Source organism: Amphibalanus amphitrite, unplaced genomic scaffold (genome assembly GCF_019059575.1).
Source record: "Amphibalanus amphitrite isolate SeventyFive unplaced genomic scaffold, NRLGWU_Aamphi_draft 000648F_arrow, whole genome shotgun sequence".
Lineage (NCBI taxonomy): Eukaryota > Metazoa > Arthropoda > Thecostraca > Balanomorpha > Balanidae > Amphibalanus > Amphibalanus amphitrite.
Genome location: NW_024882142.1, coordinates 225,350 through 242,621, shown reverse-complemented (window position 1 = coordinate 242,621; position 17,272 = coordinate 225,350). Strand labels below are relative to the sequence as shown.

At 44.4% G+C, this 17,272-nt stretch overlaps 1 protein-coding gene across 11 annotated transcripts; it reads right to left on the bottom strand.

Moving 5' to 3' along the window:
• Positions 1 to 219: 219 nt before the first annotated feature.
• LOC122363935 (methylated-DNA--protein-cysteine methyltransferase-like) lies at positions 220 to 16,144 on the bottom strand. 11 transcript variants are annotated; one of them, XM_043333793.1, is made up of 5 exons: positions 16,121 to 16,144; positions 2,026 to 2,257; positions 1,443 to 1,582; positions 1,100 to 1,198; positions 220 to 663 (listed from the first exon to the last, which is right to left on the bottom strand). In XM_043333793.1, the coding sequence occupies exons 2-5, from the start codon at positions 2,223 to 2,225 to the stop codon at positions 479 to 481; spliced, it is 624 nt and encodes a 207-aa protein (XP_043189728.1). In that variant the 5' UTR covers positions 2,226 to 2,257; positions 16,121 to 16,144; the 3' UTR covers positions 220 to 478. The 11 variants fall into 11 exon arrangements, with proteins under 11 accessions (XP_043189728.1, XP_043189721.1, XP_043189730.1 ...); XM_043333786.1 differs by lacking the exon at positions 16,121 to 16,144 and adding an exon at positions 16,085 to 16,096; XM_043333795.1 differs by lacking the exon at positions 16,121 to 16,144 and adding an exon at positions 16,059 to 16,078.
• Between the last annotated feature and the right edge of the window lie 1,128 nt (positions 16,145 to 17,272).

Here is a 17,272-nt window from a genome sequence, read left to right as displayed (position 1 = left end):
CAGAGACTCTTTGAGTGTTCCAACTTGCCTGTGAATCCGCCGAATTGAGAGAGAGAGGAATGCATTTCAGCCATGTTGACTCGCCGTCTCCGTGTCTGACGGATGGCACAGAAGTGGCGTTTGCTGGCTAGGTCTTGATGGGTACTTTGCGCACGGTTGCTGCGCAGTGTTCTGACATGCCATATAATGTACATAATTGAGTTGATGTTTACAAGATGGTTTCATAAAATTATGTATTAAACAAAAGCCTTCTTTCAAAAGTGAAACACGTTGTATCTTAGCCTTTACAAGAGCAGCAGCAATGGCACATCTGGTCACAGCGCACACAATACACGTGAATATCACAATAATACACGTTCCACAGCACACATCGCTTCACGTTAGCGGACCAACACATTGTGTGCCTTCGGGTCCAATCGGCGTGTCTGATGGGTGACGATTTGCCTCTGACCGAGACCAGTATCCCGCTCGCCGGCGTTCACCGTTTGGCCGGCTCGGCTGACGGCGGCGCCCGCTCGTGCTCGTGCAGCCACACCTTGAGCGGGTTCTTGCGGCCGCGGCAGTAGTTGCCCAGCGCCCCTCCGGCCGTCACCACGCGGTGGCACGGCACCACCAGTCCGAAGCTGTTGTGGCCCATCGCGTAGCCGACGTGCCGGCTGGCTTCTGTAACGCGGCGCTCTGTCAGCAGCTCGTGATCCAGGGAACGGGTGTCGGGTGCAGGCTCCAAGGTTTCATTTAACCCGAAAGGCGCCGCGCCCCTGCCCCCGTCCGGCACTGGAGAGTCCCGACTAATTCCTCCTCAACTTACAATCCCCTGGGATTAGTTTAACGCGACCCGGTCGCGGAGATGTAATGCGAAGTCTACAGTTAATGCGCACGTAGCCTGGTGGCTAGGTCGATTATGATAAACTTTGGTATAGCTTCTTAGAATGGAGTTATAGTCAGTTCACAATCCATCAAATTATGTTGGACTATGTAGGTACTTCAATGGGCGTGAATGTGACCGATTTACCTTGATACCCTCTTGAACTTATCAAGCTTTACTCGTATCATAGATACTAGACTTTCTTTCAAAATTAAACATGTGGTCCGTACTTACTTGGATTTCCACACAGCGCGGCCAGTTGACCATAGGAGATGGTTTCACCGAGACCAACTTCATCCTTTAATTTTTCCCATATTGGGATACACGACACCGCTACGGAAAGTGAAAATATTTTTATTAGTGTTGACCATACCTTTTTTCTGCTACTAATGCTTTTCAATATTCTGCTCCTGAATATCGAGAACACCTCTACAGTTTGACCATTCCTTAGATTAACCGATCTACCAGGTTGGCAATCCCCTCTCGAGACAACGTGGATTCCTGAGACTTCATTTTGGAAGGAGGAAACGAGGCCCTTTAAAACAACACGACACGGTAAGCCATGGAACTTCATTACCTTTAACTTGACCATAGCAAAGCTTCGGCGCCGGCGTCCGTTGGTGGGGGTTCCTGAAGAACGACCTCAGCCACTGTGCGGCCTCCTCGATGTGCTGGCAGTTCGGTCCGCTGTGGCTGGTCACGTCTCCCCAGACTTCCCTGCAATCCAGAACATACTTATTCGGGGGAACCTGCCAATTACACATAATACCGGACCCATCCCTGGCCAAACAGATCAAATGGCCTTCCCAGAAGTGACCAGCAGCAAGAATGTTGTCAACACTTACAAGGTACACATTTAACACAATGCCTTATCTATGTCGGCCAAGGGCATTGGGCGGCATATAAATAAAATGACCGCTTTGACGGCATTGAATTAATAAAAATTCAGCCGTACTTTAGTTCTGGTCATTATCCTCGCATATTGTATCACATATCCTAGAGTTTAGTTCGGTACCATCATCACGCTAAGCATTAAAATCTCTAACAAACACAATTCAGTTCGTGGACTACATTAGCACTAGGATAGATAAGTAGTCAAAACAATCCCTCAAAAATAAAATGTGATTTAGTATAAAAACCAGACCTGCAAGTAGACTTACCTCGCCTTTAACTCATCACAGGGGTCTCCCATCTCCCAAGAAATACTATGCAGCCCAGCTTTACAAGCAGCTATTTTTATATCACATATTGGAGACACAAAGGTTGCCAGACTTGTATCTTTGTGCTGAGATGTTGCCAACCAAGCATGCTTGTCCCATTTTGTGGCAGAGTTGGAGAACTTTTTTGGCTTGGCTCCCATAATGTCTTGAGCATTGAATGTTGCGTTTACAACTGAAATATAAACATTATATCAGGGTTCACCCTTGTTCAACCTGACTCATCATCATCACACTGTTCAAGCTGGCAATGAATGAAAATTTCTGACTGTACAGCTTTTACTTGGTAAGCTGGATTTGGAATTGCATTATACCTATTGCCCACTGCCCAGCTCTGTCATAGGTTCACGCAGTTCAGCAAAAGGGAACTATGTGGCTTAACACGAAGGATTTGATTTCAACAAAACTAAGGAAGTAGGTACTTGGGCAGCACCTTTCTTGGTCCCCTGTTACCTGAAGTAATTATGAATTACCTACATCTTCTGGAGTATGCAGTGGCCAAGGGACCTGCCATATTGATTTTTATATATATTGTCTAGCATTACTGGCAACAAGCAGTAAATGAAAAATATGGCTTCCTAACCACTGTTCTTTGGATAACTTACGAAATCTGACAAAGCTAAAGCTGCTGTGTATATAATTCACAGACCACAGTTTAAGTTATTACAATCACAGGATGCTTTCAGAGGGTGGTTTCAGTAACCAATGCCAGTGTCTTTCTTTTAGATTTTGGAAGCAATTAATTTGCCCTCAATTGATGATAATGTGCCTATTTATTGTTAATGGTAATACCAATCCAACTATGACAGAAACGACAGAAACAGAAACTTAATAGTCACAGTCATATGCCTAAGTCAAAAGGCATAAAGGTGCGTGGATGCTCTTACAACTACCTTAAGTTATGGTAGGTACTAGGGAGCAGTTATCACTTATCAATAATGATAATGAATTAGAACAGTTTTGACAAGAACGTTTCATTGAGCTACTTGAGCACATTACTCTGATGTTCAAAACTTTGGGGTGACTCACGGTACCTATATCAGTCCCACGCACAAGGGGGAAAAGCTCAAATTATTGAGCGCTCAAAATACGAGGGCAGCGCTTTTCGAGGAGCGCTGTGGCCCGAAGGTTTGAACTTTGAATTGTGAAAAACGCCCGCCCGCCGCAAAACGCAAACACCGCAAAACGCACGCCCGAAACGCCAACGCAAAGGTCGCAAAAAATAAACAAACGCCCGCCGCAAACCGCAAATAAAAAAACGCAAAAACGCCGCAAAACAATAAAACCGCCCGCATCGCACGCCCGCTAACCGCCAACCGAAAACGCCTGAAAATCGCCCGCCCGCCGCCAAAAAAAAGCACCGCAAAAAAACGAAAAAGCGGCCGCCAACCGCAAACAAATTTAACACCGCAAACGACGCAAAAAAAGAAAACCGCCCGCATCGCCCGCCCGCCCGCCCGCCGCCAAAGACAAACACCGCAAAAAACACAAAACGCCCGCCCGCCGCAAAACGTAAACACCGCAAAACGTGTAAAACGCACGCCCGAAAAGCCAACGCAAACGGCAAAAAAATCACCCGACCGCCGCAAACCACACAGAAAAAAACGCCGAAACGCCGAAAAAATAAAACCGCCCGCACCGCACCGACGCTAACTGCTAACCGAAAACGACTAAAAGTCGCCCGCCAGCCGCCAAACGCAAACACCGCAAATAAGCGCCCGGCCGCAGCAAGATAATAATTTATCAGCGGCTGGCATACCGCTAGGCTGGTCATTTTCACAAATCAAAAAGATATCTGCAAAAATCTCCTAGATGAAAGCGCCCGATTAAAAAACGGATGGCACGTGCGTGTTCCTCGCCCCCAACTTCCTTCAGGTCAATCGTCATTTGGGTCATCTAACGCATTGACGTATCTGCAAAAATCTCCTAGATGAAAGCGCCCGATTAAAAAACGGATGGCACGTGCGTGTTCCTCGCCCCCAACTTCCTTCAGGTCAATCGTCATTTGGGTCATCTAACGCATTGACGACCGGCTGGGTGGAATGAACATTGCGCCAAGAAACGTAAGTATATTGTCAAAAAGAATCCCCAGAATGGTGGATCCCAAAAGTTTGAAACTACCACTTTGGCCCACTGGACGACACCTTAAACAGTTGCCGACCGGATGACACCCATTGTTTGGTCACCCACGCCATAGTATGCATCATGGGTGCGCCGAAATGACCAAAAGTCCCAATTTCCGGTGTGCAGGGTCATTTTCAACGGCACGTGGCACGTGGTTCTGGACTTTTCCGGCCACTTTGCGACATACCCATGGGTAGTGCACCGAATGGTGGTTGATCCGCATGTAAGAAAATGGGGGGTCGTTTGGATCGTTTTCGAGCAATCTGCCGTGGAACGCATTTTTTCATTTTCCCCATTGGCTTAACACGGGAATTTTTAAAGTCACGTGGCACGTGCACCAGATGGTCCGCGGAGGGGAGACCCATACCAGAACGTAGATCACCTGGCCCACTAGAAATCCTGAAAAAATCAGAATTTTTGGACCAGCCGTTTTCAAGAGCATCAAGTTGTACTGATCTCAGGCAGCTTTTGCCAAATTGTCAGGGAACTCAGATTTGTTTTTCAATAGAAAAACACAATTCTAAAGAATAGTGTTTTAACTATTGACAACAAACCTTCGGTTATTGAGCGTGTGACGTCAGAGGCTCCCATAGGCGTAATGCTGAGGGCTCAAAAAATTGAGCCGTTTCAGGAACACGTTTTGCAAAAGCAACTCGCAACACCTAGGGAGAAATGGCAACACCCTAGGAGAATCACTAATGATGCAAAACAGATTAGGCTTTCATATTTTTCACTGCTCAAGCTTCAATGATTGGGGGAACACCAATTTCTAGGTCGAAATCTTACGGCATACCAGGATGCCTTAAAAACAGGCCAATATTTATGTCGAAATAAAAGTTATTTTTTGTCCATTCACGTTTTTTACTAGGGTTCTGTTGGAAAGAGCATTTTTCATACTACCCAAAATGATTGCGACTCAATTTCACATGTTTCTTATAGGTATCTCAGTAGGCGGAACTATGGTCAAGCGTACCCATTTTCGGGAACGCATTTTCGTTCCCATGTTTGGGAACGATAAACCCAAATATGGGAACGCCATGTAGGCATTATTTTAAACAAGAAAAAGAACTGTTAAATGACGTCCAAAAAATATAAAACGATCGTGAACCGCCTGATAGTTGTCTCAATATTGTTGGGAAAGAGTTTGATATTGTAAGGCCCATCGTAGTTTCAAATCGTTACCCTATTTCTAAAGCAGTCCATCACCCGGGCCGCGAGCCCAAATTTGGGAACGCTCTCGTACACTGGCGCTGCAAGCGTTCCTTATTATGGGAACGGCGTACCCAAAATTGGGAACGATTTCACCGACGCCTTTCAGGGGCTCTTTTCATTAACAAGCATCACGTCCAACGCCGCAAATTATTGTTAACGCAACAATCATCAGATGACCTTTCCGGCAAGACCGTTGCATGTTTCGCCCGGTCTTCTGCGCTTTTATTCCCGTCGATCTCGCAGCGGGCACGCCCCCCTCTGCAGGATTACGTAATCCACAACGCTCAGCGATGTTCAACAAGGTCTTCCATACCTATATCCACCGTCCGCGCCGAGGGTGGAGACATGTCAAGCACCTGTCTGCTAATCACCGAGAGTTGACGAGCACAAGAAGTATCCAAAAATGGGAACGCTGAATATGTTACACCCTCAAAACACCTAGTCCCAATGAAAATCTAGTTTTTTCCTTTCTTAATGAGTTTAAGTGGCAAAAGGCCTGGTAGGATGGGCACGAGGTATGATCGAAATCATCATGAAAATTATAAATAAGCCACACAGAGCGACCTATATCAGAGAAAATCCCCCCAAACGATCATGCTTAGAAACGCCGAAGACAAAAACCACGCTCATGACGCTGCTTATAAAACAACGCTAAACAGCTAGCATCCAAATAAAATATGTCTTTCAGGGCTGATAAAATACAGCTGAATGATTTTAAACCACTGAAACTGAGTTTACAACAGTAGTTCGGTAAAATCACTGACGTTCCACGCGGTCGATCGCCCCGACACCAAAAGTCAACAATATTACCTCGGGACTGTCCGCGTGTTCGCTTGCATATGTCAGCATCTGGTGTCGCTAGAATGAAACTTCATAACCAGGCGAAAATTATTGAACTTGACCTCAAAATGTAAAAAATGCTTCATTTTCCTTAAAATTGCATGTTAAATGTCGTATAACCCATATTTCCACCATTCTGTCATTTTTAAAAAAATCATTAAAAATATCATTCCACGGTCAATTTCCTTGTTCCACGGTCAGATTAAAGATAACTTTATGGAGATTTAGTAGATACTTAAATCAGCGTGCACTTTTTTGAGACGTGATGCACTTTTGAGTTTTAGTGGGCGAACGGCCGAAAAATTGCCTTCCGTTCTCATAAATGGGAACGCCCGTTCCCATATTTGGGAACTCCGTTCCCAAAAATGGGGACGTTCCTATATTTGGGTACTCATGACCATAGTTCCGCCTACTGATCTTGTTTCACATCACCCATATCGGAGAATATTTTTCATTTGGCGGCGCCGTTTTGTTTATTTCGTCGCGACGTCTCCGGTCGCGTGGTTGTCGTCGTCCTTGTGTTGAAGGTAAGTTTTTATCGTTTTAGTTATATTTAGATATTAAAAGGTACACTAAAAAGTTTGAATATGCTGTGATTTTAAATTTGGAAACACGTAAACGTCAATCAATTCACGTTTTCCTCGATTTGCGTGCAGATAAGTAACTGTCGACGAAAGTGGCGCCATCCGATATGATGTTTTGAGGGAAAGAAACACCGACCCCCACCGGACACGATTTGGTAGCCGAGGTCTGTGACGTCAGCCGGGCGTGAAGTTTTCCCTTCACCATAGGCTTCACACACAAACCGGCCGAAGTTCATGCCAGGATAGCCCGGCTTGAAAGTGCAAAAATGATTAAATTTTGCCCTCAATAGATTCATTGCTTCATTTTATAACTAAAAACGTCCGTTATTAGGACTCAATGAAGGTGAAAAGTACTCAAAATCGAAGTTTAAGAAAATGCTGTCCGAGCACAATCTGGTAGCATCACGTGACCTCTTTTAAGCAGAATGTATATAATTCAAGGATGTTATTTTTTTTTTTTCGCGCGGGTGTTGTGGCTTGTGCGCGTGTGTATAGTGATAGGAGTTGAGGCTGAAATTGGCTGAAATAATTATTCTCAATCCGTTGCAACAAAAATTAAAACTTCATATTGATAAACTTCCTCTTCCACTTCCTCTCCCCTCCTCGCCCAGTCCGGACGTGCGCCGAATTCGCCACGCTGTGGTCCCAGTAGCAGTGTTGAACACCAAGTACTGAGAAGTATTTAGCAAGAAGTGTATTGACAGAATGATGAAGTATTGAAACTATAAAAAGGTTCACAAAATTTTGAATTTTGAGATCAGCTTGTCAATATTGAAACAGTAGAGACAAATCTAAGACCAAACATAGAGGCAGATTTACTTCTGTAAACATGTCTAGTGCAAAGGCTACGCGAGCCAGGACTGGCTCCACTGCGTCACAATTGAAGCAAGATGAGAAGGAAAATCAAGAAAAGCAAGACAGTGAAGTGGGAGTGCAAAGAGGGAAGGCGCCAAAGGTAAAGCCAACGAAGTTTGTCTGCAAGGGTGGAAAAAAGGTATGTGGGGTTATTATCATGGATGGGGAGGACTCAGTGAGTTGTGACCTCTGTGAGGAATGGTATCATCCAAAGTGCCAGGGGCTAACAGTAGAGGCTTTTCTAGCTCTGACAAACTACGACTTCATTTGGCTATGTGAAAACTGCAGGCCAAACTTCATGGACACTCTGAAAATGAGCAAAAAAATTGAAGCAAAGATCGACAAGATGGAGGGAAAAATCATGGGAGTCCTAGAGACTGTCAGTTCGGAAGTAGAGCGAAGCAAGATGGTAGAGGAAAAAATCAGCTCAGTAGAAAAGATAGTAACATCGAAGCTCAGTGACCAAAAGGTTGGGGTTGAGAAGGCTCTCAAAGAGCACAGTGAAATTGTGCAGTCAATGCCAAAGATTCAGCTAGAGCTACAAAAGAGCACCCAAGAGCTCAAAAGAATTGTAGAAAAGAAGGAAGATAAAGAAGGCAGGGAGTTGAACTTGATTATCCACAATGTACCCGAGAGTCAGGCAAAAGAGCCGTCAGAGCGGAAGAAATATGACTCAGATAGTTTCCACAACATAGTGGAAGCTCTCCTGGGTGACAATGTGCAGATGGAGATCGAAAAGGTTTACAGGCTGGGAAAGAAGAAGATCTCGGAGGATGGAGCTGCAGAACCAAGACCGAGGCTAATGCTTGTGGGCCTGAAGAAGAAGGAAGAGGTTGAAGCCCTTATGAGGAAAAGATGGGATCTGTCTAAAGTTGGCTTCAGCAACATTTATCTCTCACGAGACCAGACCCCAGAAGAAAGGGAAATACAGAGAAAACTAAGGGAAGAACTGGCAGAGAAAGGAAGAGAAACTCATCGAATCTTTCGGGGAAAGGTTGTCCCTCGGGACAGGTATTAACTCAAGTAGGAAAACAGGTCACCTATCATGCATGTATACAAATGCAAACAGTTTAAGGAATAAGCTGGGTGAGCTGAGGGTGAAAATTGACAGTGCAAAGCCTGACATTGTTGGCATAACAGAAATCTGGCAAAAAGAAGATATAGCCTTTCCAGGTTACCATGAAGCGTTCCGCAAAAACAGAAAAGGATTACAGAAAGGAGGAGGTGTGATGATCTTGGTTAAGGAGAGTTGGGAAGTCCAAGAGTGTAAGGAACTTAGTGAAACAAAGCATGGAGATGTTGAAGCTGTCTGGTGCACCATCAGATTGGGCAAGCATGATAACCTACTTGTCGGGCTAATTTACAGGTCCCCGAGTAATACCCATGAAGATAATGAAAAACTTTTGGAGACGTTGAAGGCTGTTCCTCAAGTACATGCCAGGAAAGTAATGATTCTGGGAGACTTTAACTTCGCTCACATAGATTGGGAAAATGGGACGGTGGAAGGCCCAGATGACTCTGACCAATCCCAGTTCATGAGAACCATGAATGACTTGTACTTATGTCAACATGTCAGTGGCCCTACACGCTTCAGAATGGGTCAGGTTCCATCCAGACTAGATTTAGTTTTCACAAATGACTCAAATGCAATTGATGTAGTTAACACAGAAGATCCACTTGGAAAAAGTGACCACGCAGTTCTGACTTGGAACTACCAATTTTCTGATGCAGACAAGACATTTGAAACTTGTACCAAACGGAACTTTGCCAAAGCTAACTTTGAGAAAATTAAGGAGTCACTAAGAGAAGTAGACTGGGGATTTCTGGAATCTGCTGGGGTAGAAGTCATGTGGAGCGGTATTAAAAATGCACTAGAGACAAGCCTGAAGGCAAATGTACCATTGCACAAAAAGAGAACCAACAGAAAGACAGCACCATGGTGGAGCAAGCAGATAATCAAGTCAATCAAACTCAAGCACAAAACATTCAAGAAATATTGTGAAACAAGATCAGAGGAGGACTATAAGAGGTATGCCACACAGAGGAATAAGACAACGACCTTGATAAGAGAGACAAGGTATAAATATGAAAGATCATTGCTAAGCAGCATCAAAGAAGACCCCAAGAAACTGCACAAGTATATTCGCATGCAGCATACAACAAGACCTGTAATACAAGCACTAAAAAGTGAAAGGGGACTTACTGAAACCGAGAAGGAAACAGCAGATGTTCTTCAAAAATACTTTACATCAGTGTTTGTAACAGAACCTGGAGATGCAATTCCACTATGTCATGCCAGGGTGGATGCAGATAATACCATAGAAAATATTGAAGTGACTGAGATAATGGTAAAGAAAGAGCTTGAAAGACAAAACACGAACAAATCAGCCGGACCGGATGGTATCCCAAGCATTATACTTAAGAAATGTGCAGATGAGCTGGCACTACCTCTTGCCAGGCTATTCAACAAGACCCTAGAAGAAGGACGCCTCCCACAAGAATGGAAAAGAGCAAGAGTAGTGCCAATATATAAGAAGGGATCAAAAAGTGAGCCGGGAAACTACAGACCCGTAAGTCTCACCTCACAGGTGTGTAAGGTTATGGAGAAAATTGTTAAACAGGTGTTAATGCGTCACTTCGAAGAAAAAGATCTATTGTCAAATCATCAGCATGGTTTCAGGAAAGGCAAGTCATGTCAGTCAAATTTGCTGGAGGTGCTTGAAGAATGGACAAGAGGAATAGATGAAGGACTCGGGCTGGATATACTCTACTTGGATTTCCAGAAAGCATTCGATAGCGTCCCACACAGAAGACTCGCAGCCAAGTTGTACAGTTATGGAGTTCAGGGAAGTATATCAGTGACTTCCTACATGGACGAGAACAACAAGTAGTAGTGGGAAAAGGGGCTTCTGACTGGGGTCAAGTGACCAGCGGAGTCCCCCAGGGCTCAGTACTGGGCCCAATCCTGTTTCTCGTCTATGTAAATGAAATACCGAGCCTGTTGAAGAGTAAAGTAAAGATGTTTGCTGATGACATAAAGATTTACAGTACTTTACAAGACAGTCATGATCCTCTCAGGCTGCAAGAAGACCTGAATGTACTGAGTGATTGGTCAAAGGATTGGCTCTTGAAACTCAATCCTGGAAAATGCAAGATAATGCACTGTGGAACGGACAATTTAAGGACAGACTACTTTATGAAGGACGCCAATGACACCGTCGTAAAGCTCCAAGAGACCGAAATAGAGAAGGACCTTGGAGTCTTTGTCTCAAATGACTTAAAGCCAAGTAGACACTGTCAATGGGCAGCCAACAGAGGAATGACAGCCCTCCGTCTCCTGAGGAATGCGTTTGACAGGATCGATGTGAAAAATTTCAAGTCACTGTTTACCACTTATGTTCGTCCCCATCTCGAATACTGCATCCAGGCAGTGGGTCCACACACTGTCCAGGATATGAAGACTCTGGAACGGGTGCAAAGACGGGCAACCAAACTGGTAAAGGCAATTAGAAATATGTCGTATGAGGATCGCCTCCGTACATTAAAACTACCCAGTATCGAGGACAGGATACGTAGAGGTGACATGATTGAGACCTACAAGCTCCTGACTGGAAAAGTAGAAGTGAATCATGAGCAGTTCTTTGAGGTGACAATCAGGGCAGAACAAGAGGACATGAACTTAAGCTTGTAAAGAAAAGGGCAAAACATGTTTCAAGACTTAAGTTCTTCTCAAACCGAGTAGTAAACTTGTGGAACCAGCTACCCAAGGAAGTGGTTGAATCTTCAACAACCAACAGTTTCAAAAATAACTTTGATAAGCTGCGCTGGGCCACAGTTTCCTCAACCTGATCCGAAAGTCTTGTCATGATGTGAGCACCAAACAGACCTGGTCTGACACCAGCTCACGAGACTAAACCTAAACCTAAACCTATTACACGATTGCTGCCTAAAACATCATAAATAATACGCTTGTAACATTTATTGCTTCTGTTTAAGTCATAACATTGCAAAACGTAAAGTTTATCATGGTAGTCACGTGACCAAAGGTATAGCAGGGGTTGGGACAAGCACTCAAAGGATTTCAAGTTTTTTAATTAAATTATACAAGTTTCATGATGAAATTGATAGAATGTATTTTTTCCTAACGAAATACAAATTTTCGTATGTAAAATATTTTCCTTATGGGCGAAATTCTCCATATAAGAAATGTCAGTGACGTCACCAGGGCTTTACTTGGGCTTTACTCAAAACATCGGACCTACCTGTTTCTTATAGGTATCTTGAGAAACACAACATATTTACGTGAAAATTTTTGTTTTTTAGTGGTCTAAGTGCTTCAAAGAGGCTGTGAATGTTTTCTCCACACAATTTTTCATTAGGTATGATGAAGTAAAAGGTAGTTTCAGTCTTAACTTTCATATAATTGACATTAAAACATATGATAGTCCACTGCTATCAGTGATTGAGTACCTTGATATTTGGCATTTCTTATTAATTTGAATGTATTCTCTATCCATATGTCCTGATAGTAAGTGACAATACTCTGCCAATATGTTTCCATAGTTTTCACATTCATTTTCCAGTCCTTTACATAACATCACAATTTATAATAAACAAAACTCAACTCCTTCGTTACTTCACAACACTGACAGCATGACAGACTGACAGTCAACTATTGTGTGTGTGAATGCTGAAACAGGATAGCCACTTTGCTGACTGGCTCATTTGAAATAAGATAAAAATGATCCTTTATATCATTTCCATCTGGAGGATCGGAGTCAACGGAAAAGGAAGGCCACTTTCAAGCCTCAAGGTCTAGGCTGCCAGACGCCAGTTGGCAGTCACCACCAAATTTATAATAGATTAATTCATTATTATACTTTGAGACCCTTAGGTCACTGGATCGGCATCACATTTTCAGTTTCAATATAGTAAAGGTTTTTATTTGTATGATGTGAAATATTTTCCTGAATCAGAATTTAACTATCCCTAGGTACCTGGTAGAGGTTTCGGATTTAATGCTCATTGTTGGTGTGCAGTCAGGATTTTTTGACAGGTCCAGATAGGGAATCCTGAGCAATTTTATAGTAAAGTGGTCTCCTTATAATCACCACACATTTTATCAAAAGCATTTGTAGAATTCATTCAAGGAAGAATTTTATCAATGTTGCACCCATTTCTTAGACGACCTAGGCTGCATCTTTTTTTAGTTCCTGTTGTATGACATATTTTCCATTTTGTTCCACTGCATAAAGAAAAAAATCGTTTGAGATCACCAAACAGCTTTTCTTTTTCTGGCAGCCTTTGTGGAGATCAGCAAGACGTCACCAAGATGAAGACTTCGCTGGAGCAGAAGCCGCTGACCCGTGTCCGATCGGGCAGGTCATGCTCGACGGCACGAGCCACAACTTGAACGACTCGGTGACATCAACAACATGGTGGAGCAGGTGAATGAGTTTGGCGACGTGTTGTGCGACTGCAAGAAGGGTTGTCTGCGTGTTCTGGCCGGCGGAGCGGCGACGCTGCGCAGTCTGTGCTGGTGGTGAGCAGCTGGCCGTGGTGACCGCGCGCGCCCACATGCGCCGACAACCTGTGCGGCTTCGACGGCCCCGGGACAGCCCGATGCCGCCCACTATGCGACGCCGACCGCGCACTGTCCGCACGGCCACATGGAGGTGTGCCCGCGCCTTTTGCCCGCACGCCGCTACCTCGCAGCTGGTCTGCAACCACGCCGTCGCCGCCTGTAGCCCGATAACAAAACGGCTGTCTGATAATGCCGCGTGTTCTTTGTGATGTTGCTACTGTGATGGTTGCTACTGCTGGTCTGAGACTCGATGTTTCCATTCGTCTTTTACATGTTAAGGATTTGATAATTATCGGGGTTACATGAGCACAGTAAATACGTATTTAGCCGCTAATTCGAATTAGGAACGCATTACCGACTCATGTAGCCACCTGCTAGTACGAATCGGCGATCCGATCCGCGGTTACATGAGCAAAGCAAATACGTATCACGATCGGATTCACCGCTAATGCGAATCAGGAGCGTACTACCGACTCATGTATCCACCTGCTAATACGAATCGGCGGTCCGAACAAAATCCGCTGAGAAAGAGGCTTAGAAGCGAATAGGACCAAGATACGTATTACAGGAACTATTTCTTCGCAAAAAGAAACATTAAAATGCAAAATAATAGGTATTTTTTTCATTTTCTTCTTTTGAAATAATATTAAAAAAATATGTCGGTATTTTGCCAAGTTTTCAACAATAAATATAGTGAAAACCAAATAGTAAATATCCACATAATTTCAGTTGAAACATTTTTCTGACAGCACTACAGACGAATCAAGAGAGGCAATTGCCCAATGAGTCAAAGCAAGACAACTTTATGTTCAACTTTTTTTTGTTAAGTTAATTGAGAATGTTTTGAGCAGATTAAATGCAAAAAAGACATAAGATAATAAATTTTTAATATAGTCACCTCTATTGCTACGGAAGTGCGCCACATTTGTATGCTATTCCGTTTGTAATGCGCATCGGGCCGAGAGCCAAACTAGATCCGTTTGACGTCACTGATACGAATTTGCTCATGTAGTCGGTGCACTGAATGCGTTCTTGGGGAGCTGATGCGAATTAGCGTAGTGCGTATTTGGAACGGATCGCTCATGTAACCGAAACGTCCGAGGCACACGATTCGGGCCGTATTTCACAAGAACTATTCTTTGCTGACTGGAAGCGTCAAAATGCAAAATACCTAACAATTTTTTTTATTGGCTGCCTCGTAGAAAATAGGAAAAAAATGTTGGTATTTTGGTTTAGTCTTTGCATGTGAAATAAAATGAATGAAATATTTTGATAGATAATTTTTTCTGACCACCCTGCTGTCGCTGCATGGCGAATCAGTGCCCACTGACTTAAAACAAGAAAACTTTGTTTTCATTTTTTGATTTCATGTTAATTTAAAATGTTTTTGAGCCTATCAAATGATATAAGTATTTAAAATTTAGCTCAGTCGTCCCGGTAAATGCCACAACTGCGCCATGACTGTACGCTAATCCTATTCCGTTTGTGATGCGAATTACCGGCCGTCGAGGAGTCAGCCCGGGTGAGCCAAAGAAGATCCGTTTGACGTAGATAAAACGAATTAGTCTCATGTAACCGGTGCCGTAGATCCGTTTGTGGGGAGCTGATGCGCATTAGCGTAGTGCGTATTTGGAACGGATCGCTCATGTAACCCCGGTAAATGATAAGCTTAGTCCGAGCTTAGGTCGTTTATATCATTTGTTATATGGCATTTTTTGGATCAAAGCAGTACGACACTGCCTCCTGCTTTTGTGATGTATGCTGGCAAGACGCAGGTTCCGGTCGCAGGTCACCCGGTTCCAATGTGGTCGGGCTGGCATGCGATAATGTGATGTTGTTTTGCTCGTCTCTGTGTTCCACACTTGATGATGTTTGTGAATCTAACCCACATTGTATAGTATTTTTGTTTGTTTGCGGGCGATGGCCTTGTAAGTTGTAACCGTGGCAATACAGGTTTTCCTGTATAATTCTCCAATATTCAAGCGTGTGTGGATATCTTTCTGTAATCACGTATTCCCTTCTCCCAGTACAGTCAGAAAATATCAATACAGTATTCATACGGATTATTCAAGCCCTGTATAATTATTTGAGGTGTGCCGAATCCGAAAGGCGACCGATAAAACTACTAGCGGAAAATGTGACATGATGCCATGGGTTTGTGAAACGTTTAGGTACCACGTAGCATTCAACTTCCTGCATTTCTGTTTCAACTCAGTTTAACGTATTTCAACGAACATAACATCAAAAATGGCAGCCAGTACCGGCTTCACCTGTCACGGAGAAGGCTCAATAAATTGAGTGTAGATGCTGGCCGGCACTCAATTTTTTGAGCGCCAGCTGACTGTCGTCTGTCGTGGCGCTCAATTTATTGAGTATCGCGGTCCCGAACGACAAGTGGCGCTCAAAAAGTTGAGCGTATTTAGGGCATTTTCTTTCCAAAAACACCGATATAAATTATCACGGCGAGTGTTCGAGAAGAAACCTTGTTGCTCTCTCTTGCCATTGATACCTTATTTGGATACAATATTTGCCGTAGTGTGACGCTAGAGGCATTGTAAAATACCATCGTTTCGCCTATTCCTTCATAATGGGGCCCGCTCAATTTTTTGAGCGCTCAATAATTTGAGCTTTTCCCCCTTGTGCGTGGGACTGATATAGAGAACTGCAACTGGGGTGACTGCAATATCTAATCAAATATCAGAAATTCAAAATTTGAATGCATGTAAGGCCCCCTCATACATTCAAACACCAATTGTTTTGTTCAAGGCCCTATATACCGTTTTGATATACCTAATATCAGTGCCTAATATACACCACCGCGCAGCCACCGCGTGCCCACCGTGGTCTTATTATAGCGCGCGCATACAAAAATGGCGCGGCTATCGGTGCTCCGGTGCTGCCATATGCGCTAGCGACAAAATGTCTGTACCTTGAGAATTTTGTTAAAATATCCCATGGAAATATGAGATATTCCCCTTGGCCTATTTGATTCGCATTTTGGGTTTGTTTGACTCATAGACCTGGGAACAGGGGGGGGGGGAGAGCCGAGGGGGTGGCGCCCCCTCAACATTGAGGCAGCGAGAAAGGATCTTTCATCCCTTTTCCATACTTCTTTCCTTCTTGTTTCCTTTATACATCTAAACATCAACACACGGCATTTTCCTTGCCATCTGAGTTGTTTCTGTTGATACAGTATCGATTTGACAACATCTGCTATTGTCATCCCGCTTTGGTTTGGGCCTGACCTTGGCCATAAGTTTGGCAGACCATATTTTATGCTGGACCACTTTGAGTCAACTTTGAGAAATATGCACATAACGGACAACGGTGGTAAAATCGTTGCTATAGGCATAACACAGTTTACACGCTCCGGGTGTGAGGGAGGGCCAGGGGTGTGGGGCAATGAGTGCACTTACGTGGCGCCCTCGGAAGGCCGGTATGGGATAAAAGCTCAGCGACACTAAGGACTGGTGTGGTGCCTTCGGTTATCGGTAGCACCCTCAGAATCACCGGCGCAGGGCCCTCAGAGCCGCCGGTAAGGGGCTTTCAGAGGTACTCTATAGATGGCCTTGGTACTGAGGCCGTCATGCAGGTGCCAGTGTGGGCGCTCGGAGGTGTTATTGTGATTCTCTCAGAGGCCGGTGAGGATCCTTAGTCTTACAGGCGTTGCTGTGGGCCCTCATAGACGCTGGTGTGGAGCCGTTACAGACGGGAGTGGGGCCTTTAGAGCCGCTGACGCGAACCCTCTACAAGCCGGCAGGGGGTTCTCACTTCTCAGTGACCGGCAAGGGGCCCTTAGGCCGGCAGAAGAAGTTTTGTGGGGTCCTTACTTAGAGACCGGCATGGTACCTACTGTCAGACGCCGGTGGGGCTCTCAGAGTCACCGGTGTGGGGCCCTCAAAAGTCACCAGTGGGTGGCCTTTAGATGCGCAGGTGTTGGTTGGGTCCTCAGAGCCGCCGATATAGGGCTTTAATAGGCACTGGTGTAGGC

Bases quoted from the DNA above. Each gene is read 5' to 3' on its own strand.
- LOC122363935 (XM_043333793.1), bottom strand. From the start codon at position 2,225: ATGGGAGCCAAGCCAAAAAAGTTCTCCAACTCTGCCACAAAATGGGAC. The intron at 1,583-2,025 runs GTAAGTCTACTT...TCTGGATTGCAG, and splicing joins TGTGATGAGTTAAAGGCGAG to GGAAGTCTGGGGAGACGTGA. The intron at 664-1,099 runs GTAAGTACGGAC...GCCGCGTTACAG, and splicing joins CGCGCTGTGTGGAAATCCAA to AAGCCAGCCGGCACGTCGGC.